This window comes from Mercenaria mercenaria, unplaced genomic scaffold (assembly GCF_021730395.1).
Source record: "Mercenaria mercenaria strain notata unplaced genomic scaffold, MADL_Memer_1 contig_3113, whole genome shotgun sequence".
Classification (NCBI taxonomy): Eukaryota; Metazoa; Mollusca; class Bivalvia; order Venerida; family Veneridae; genus Mercenaria; species Mercenaria mercenaria.
The window spans coordinates 1-6823 of NW_026461224.1; the positions used below are offsets into that span (position 1 = coordinate 1).

At 36.3% G+C, this 6823-nt stretch overlaps 1 protein-coding gene across 1 annotated transcript; it reads right to left on the reverse strand.

Moving 5' to 3' along the window:
* Nucleotides 1–1935: 1935 nt before the first annotated feature.
* On the reverse strand, nucleotides 1936–6433 carry LOC123547031 (uncharacterized). Its single transcript, XM_045333776.2, has 2 exons — nucleotides 5455–6433; nucleotides 1936–4988 (listed from the first exon to the last, which is right to left on the reverse strand). Exons 1-2 carry the CDS (start codon nucleotides 6415–6417, stop codon nucleotides 4812–4814), a joined length of 1140 nt encoding a protein of 379 aa, XP_045189711.2. The 5' UTR covers nucleotides 6418–6433; the 3' UTR covers nucleotides 1936–4811.
* Nucleotides 6434–6823: the final 390 nt, after the last annotated feature.

Genomic DNA, 6823 nt, shown 5'->3' on the forward strand with positions numbered 1-6823 from the left:
GATCGGCGTCGGCGTTGCCTGGTTAAGTTTTATGTTTAGGTCAGCTTTTCTCCTAAACTATTAAAGCTATTGCTTTAAAACTTGCAACTCTTGTTCACCATCAAGAGCTGACTCTGTACAGCAAGAAACATAACTCCATCCTGCAAGAATTTGCAAGAATTATGGCCCCTTTTGGACTTAGAAAATATCAGATTTCTTGGTTAAGTTTTGCGTTTAGGTAAACTTTTCTCCTTTATGGTCAAAGCTATTGCTTTAAAACTTGGAGCAGTTATTTGCCACTCTACATTGCTTTTTGCAAGAATTATGGCCCCTTTTGAACTTAGAAAATCATGGGTAGGACAATATTTCTATTATGCAGAGACAAAAAAAATCAGATGAGCGTCTGCACCCGCAAGGCGGTGCTCTTGTTTTATTTTTAAATAAAAACTCATTCTTTAACCTTTTGAGATGCAGTGTTTACTAGTTTTTGTGCCTAACCCGGGTTAGGCATCGATTGTTATTGCATTTTTGGGCAACTTTATTTTTGTCATTTTTTTAAACAGCGTACGCTCGTGCGTATTGGCTACGCTACTGCGAGGGTGTTAGCCCGAGTGGTTAAATATCTAAGCATCTGAACGATCAACCATGGTAAATTAGACAACAAACCACAAGAAGGCCTTGATTGTTTACATTCTTAAACGTTCATCGCAATCTTTGAAAAACATTATGCTGGACTTCATTTATCCTAGTCCAACTCATGACCTAATTATCACTTTTATTTCATTTCAGTCTAATATTAATCCAACTGGTGACGTAATTATCACTTTCATTTATTACGTCCAACTCAACTACGTCTGAAAACAGGCATATTCGTTAGTGATTCAAATCCCAACATAAAATGTAAGCTCCAGAGTATAAGAAACGAAAAAAATAAACGATTTTAATTTGCTGTAGATAATACATTTATCTCGTGAATCAAAACGTCCACCGGCATGTTATGCATAAAACCTATACAAAAACAACTCATGAACATATATGTCATTTACTGATTTAGCACAGTGTAAAGTCGTGCTCGATTTGTCCAACGCACTAGCGTTATCCTGGATGTTCATGAATGAACAAGCCGAGAGAATAGACAAAGGCAGAACTCTCCCCACGCATGTTGTAATTTGATGTTAGATTCTTGTGAAAATACAACTAATAATGCGCTAATACACTTAGAATTAGCCCGAGATGGTGTACTCACCATTAACTCTTATCCAGTACCATTACATGACTGCGAATGAAATACGCCCATAGTGACGTAATAAAACTGTGACTGGCGTCACCAATGTAGGGATAATACACGTTTTTTTGTGTATTAACGTCTGCAGAAGCCCGTGGGATTGTTTGTGACCGAGACCGAAGGTCGAGGTCACAAACATATCCCAAGGGCTTCTGCAGATGTTAATACAAAAAACAAACGTGTATTGTCGCTATTCTTGCATAAAAATATATTTCACGACGATTTATGTATTGTTTTCGTACGTGATGACTTGAGGATTCCGGTACATTTTTTATTTACCATTCCAGTTGTTCTTGGAAACGGTAAACATGTTTTAAATATCCGTATCCAGGGCCCGGAAATAAACAACGCTATCAAAAGCACCTCCTGAAGGTTTTTAAGCGATTTTTTATCTCTCATTATTACAAACATAAAATTACCAATAATTGTTCATATCATTTCACAGTTTGGTGGACTCGATCACAATTTCAAGAATAATAACATTGCATTCGAGTTATATTGAGTACGGACACGCAGTTGGAGTACGGGTAAGTACGAACGTAGTGTCAAGTTTCCAAGCTGTTTATATAAATTCTTCGAGAAATTAGATAAAAACATACCGACTGATACTTAGAAAAATCATAAATATAATACCTAAAAACGAACAATAGCACAAGTTACACGCGATACTTATTTATTCACAGTTATTTACAATAACTGAACAGACGCTTTGTAAAGGGAGTGAACTCAAAGAGAAGCTAGGGCGTACATTGATGGGGGCAGTACGTTTGGGGTTGGAAACAGATACAGCTAAACATACTATGGATTACATTTTCTTGCATACCAGACGGGGATTTCCGGTATTTTTACCGGTGCTGGAAAAATCCATCTTACACCCCGGGGTGTAAGATGACCCCCGTGCTTTAAATGACGTATTACGAACTACATATATGAAGAAGATTTATGTAGTTATTTATATTTTATTTCGAAAAACGGAATAAAATCCAATACCTTGACAGTTCCTCTTTGTTCCTGATAGTATATTTCTCGATTCAAAACACGTTATTTTATCACAAATTCATAACGTTACGCTGGAACTGATAAAATAAAACCGGAACTAAACATTGTTATTTGTCTTTGAAACGCCATGACGTCTTTCCTGTTTACGGACGTTGATTTCCCGCGCTTTGTTAAAATACGCTACTATAAGAAATAGTTCTAAAAAGAAAGCCGTTCGACTGAATTTATTTTTATTATTATATCTTGATATCGGTATGCAAGAAAAAGATTCTGTCACTGGTTATAGGTGCAGATGGGAATATCCGGCTCTCGGGTAACTGTTTAGGCGGTAACTCGGTAGGAACCTCGTTACCGCCTAAACAGTTACTCTCGAGGCCGGAAATTCCCATCTGCACCTATAACCAGTGAAAGAATCTTATAGTATTTATAATGCTACAAGATGAGGTTGTTAAGGAAGAAACAAGACGCAGATTCCAAATATCAGTGTGCGTAAAAATACATACATATATCCCTGGCAAAGCATTTCAAAAATAAAAATCGGGTATTAACAGCACGTGAATTGCCTTGTTTGCACACGATTTTTCTCCCGTTAATACACGGGCGGATCCAGTGAAAAAAGTAGTTTTTATGCAAGAATGGAGGAAAACAAATCGATAATACAAGTCAGTGGGTGACTTTCTTCAGGTATTGCTAAGTGATCATGACAATGCATATAGCATACGTATTACACTATTACAAGTACAATAATAAATTTGTTATTCAGAAACACTTTTCTTTTTTCCTTTAAATCATCATTGTGTTGGAAATCATGTCTCAAAGATTGAAGTACCTCGATTACGCCGATTTTTAACAGCCATTGCTTGTGACTCTGTGGACGGACCGTCAGGGGAGGTAACTACAGAGTCACGGATTGGGACTACATTTATCCCAGTGTCAATAAAGAGGACGTTATGCGGCAATTTTACGTCATAATTGACGTCATAATGCTCTCTTACCGGTCCGCGTGTCAACCATCTTTTATCGCGGAATATACAGAACTTGAACTTTGTTTAACTTGCAATCGAATCGAACCATGTTAGAATATCATTTTAGACATGTTTTATTTACACACTAAACAAACAGCGCAGTCATTAGATATTGCCACGGAATGTTGAACTAATACGAAAGATCCCTTTTATGTTCGACATCTGACATGGACATGTTAGGTGGTTTTCTGTTCAAGTACCTTCTCGTCATGGTTTCTTTTTCGACGCAGCCGTATTAAGCTTGTTTTCGTGACTTACAATGACCTATGTCACGTGTCCAAGTTGGCAAATCAGATTGCTTGATTACGTATCATGCGTGTTTTTAGCCATAGCCACTGATTTATGAAGCAGTTTGCTCAGTTCAATTTTTAATCTTCCTGTGTCTTTTGCAACGCTTCATCGTTCAGTCGATTCAAGTCTACCAATTAGCGAAAGGTCATAGTGAGAAAATTTTCTCTTGTGTGCTATAAACTACAGCCATTTAATACATTATTTTTTCTCTCGTTTGATGTTAAGATGTAGAAAGAGACCACTTCAGCTGATTTTAATCCAAAATACAGATTTCTTTGAGTAGATCTGAAAGATTCGACCGAAATGAAGTTTGGTTGCTAGGAATGGTCTTGTTAACGTCAGCTATTTCAGTCACGTGACAATGGCATAATGCATAATGAGTAATAGGCCGTTTACGCCATTTTTTCATAGTGGATATGTCGATCAAGTTTTTCAATGGCAATTACTTAAAAAATCAATATATAACTTATATTCCAACAACTCTGTATGGACCATCTTTTTCAAAAAATAATATATTCTTGTTTATTTTGGAGTCCTTTTAAATTTAGTACTCATGAAATCGTATGCATAATAGATGCAAACGTTATTAGCAAACTAAAATATCTCTTGAACTTTAACTCCCTCGGCATTGATGTAGGACCGCTTTCAAAGAGGGAAGCAACAATAACAACAACATACAGGTACGCACGCACGAATACGCAGCGCGCACACACGCACACGCACACGCACAGATACAGTGGCGACAGTAAATAAGCGTACACACATACACACGCGTGCACGCACACAAGCGTTTATTGTCCGAAACAAGTCTACGTTGTTATAGTTTAAATGCCAAATATGGGAAACCACGTGTCCATCACGATCCAAAGAAGTCTGCTGCATAATAAAATCACCGAATACATCTATCCCTTTCGTGTTATTCTTATTCGTATTTCTGTTAGCATTAACACACATTTACTACAAAGAAAAGTTTGATCATTAGTAAAATGAGCTAGTGGTCTTGATAAAAATATTTAGCTAATTTTGTTAATTTTGAACACTTTTTTTGTAAAAACACGAAGTATACATGTTGTAGGTGAAAATCTACAGATGGTGTGTTATTAGTATAGTTCGTACGTTACGATGTTTTAGTCACACCAGCGACTAGTGCTACATTTAATATTGTCGGTCTTGTTGTCTTTGAGCATATGCTATGCCAAACAAATTGGTACAATGCCGCTGTCCGTACCACTTCAGATGTTTATATCTGCTTCTAAAGCATTGTTGATATAACTGCTGTTGAATGTTTGAAAAACAGAAATGTCAGCCATATCTATAGCAGTTGTATTCTCAGGATGAACAGGATCATTTGGTTCTTCGTCATTCACCAATTGCAGCAAGTTCTTAGCACTATCTTCGCTACTGTTATTCTGAAATAAATACAATATTCAGTGCAGCTCCTCTCCAGTTTTTTTAACAATAAATCTGACTTGTATTTAATCTATAAACATGGTAAAAACTTGTTACTTTACATTACAATTCTACCCCGTAAATAATTTATTATACTGTATGCTTTTAAATATAAGAACGTGTGTGCAGCATGAAACACATTTCTAAAATGTACCTATTGTGAAAAGTTGACCCAATGATAAATTCTATCAAATCGGTTAACTTAGTAACAAAAAGGACAGCACATTGCCCTATTTTTTTATTTACTGAATTTTTCTCGAATACAATGATACTTTGAAAAAAATATGGTTTGAAGAACGGTATTTGTTTCAAACGCGCAGAACTACATAAAAAAACCTATAAATGGATATTAGGCTATTTCTTAATAATCTGATTTAAGATATTATAACATATTGTTAACTGGAAACTGAAAATTGAAAATGTTACCTTTTTGTACTGTCTACAGATTGTAATGAAGCTACATGTTTCCTTGAATAATGGAAAGCAACAGTAGCCATAAGTTAGCGTCAGTAAGATCACAATTACACTGCAGACTATTGCAGCAAACTGGTGAAAACAAGACAATAACCATTTATAACCACTAGGACAGCTTTTCAAACATTGCCCAGCATATACAAAGTCTGGATCCTTGCATTTATACGAATAGATACATGCCTCTTCGTCTCGTTTGTATACTTTATTGTCTTTACATTTTGCTAAACATTTGAATTCACTCTTTTTATCGTAGAAACTGAAGCTATCTTTATTTATATCAACACCAAAAGGGCTTGAAGACGGGCACTGATTAACACAGATGGAGTTTGAATTGAACTTCAATTCGTCTGGACATTTGGTAGTACATTTATTGGTACTATGTAGAGTCCCTTCAGGGCATTCGGTCAAACATTCAATACCCCTTGATGTTTTTAATTCATACTTCGCACCGCACGTATTGTTGTGACAGAAGATGCCCCTGAGGTACGGTTCATTAACAGGACAATTGTCTACACAAGAATTGTTTTGAATTAACTTTTCTCTGCAATTTGAAACACATTCAAAAATGGACTTTGTCGTTGTCCTTTCCCATCTAAGACTGTTTTCTGTTACAACGACTTCACGTTTCAGATGTAAATGTTGTTGCTGCGGACATGATTCAACAAGCGCCATGCCAAGTAGAAAGAGGTGACCAGGGCAAAAGCTGAGGCACAAATTTCTGTACATATATGTGTTTTCTGGACATTCGGATAAACATTGTAGATGTAATATTTTTTCACAATTCCACGACCAGCAATGTTGATTCGTTTCTTTTCCAACAAATGTATGATTTTCAGGGCACTTTTTGACACATGTTCTGCCGTATCTAAAGTACTGTGACGTTTCATTCCATGGGTCTTTCAAATTAGTCGGCATATCATTTAAGCCTGGACACTTCTGTACACAAGAATAATTGAGCTTTAAGTTACCATCACTGCAGAAGTGTACGCACTGCAGAATAGTTTGTCTCCTATGATTTTTTTTCCAAACCATTCTGTGATTGTAGAAGGTCCTTGCTTCGTAAGACCAAGATGTAACATTGACAGTCGTTTCCTCTAAATATGGAACCTTCCCGTCACAAAAATGGAAACACGTACGATTTAAAGATACCATATCACTTGGACAAGTTTCAACGCACGAGTGTTGCTTAAGAAGTAGAAATTTCTCACTTGGACACATATCAACGCATTCGGAATATTGTAATATATCAGTACATTCACTGTTGTGCCTACAATTTTTCCCAATGGTTACATTGTTAACAATGATATTATCATCTGGACAT

Bases quoted from the DNA above. Each gene is read 5' to 3' on its own strand.
- LOC123547031 (XM_045333776.2), bottom strand. From the start codon at position 6,417: ATGCCGACTAATTTGAAAGACCCATGGAATGAAACGTCACAGTACTTT. The intron at 4,989-5,454 runs GTAACATTTTCA...TATTTATTTCAG, and splicing joins TCTGTAGACAGTACAAAAAG to AATAACAGTAGCGAAGATAG.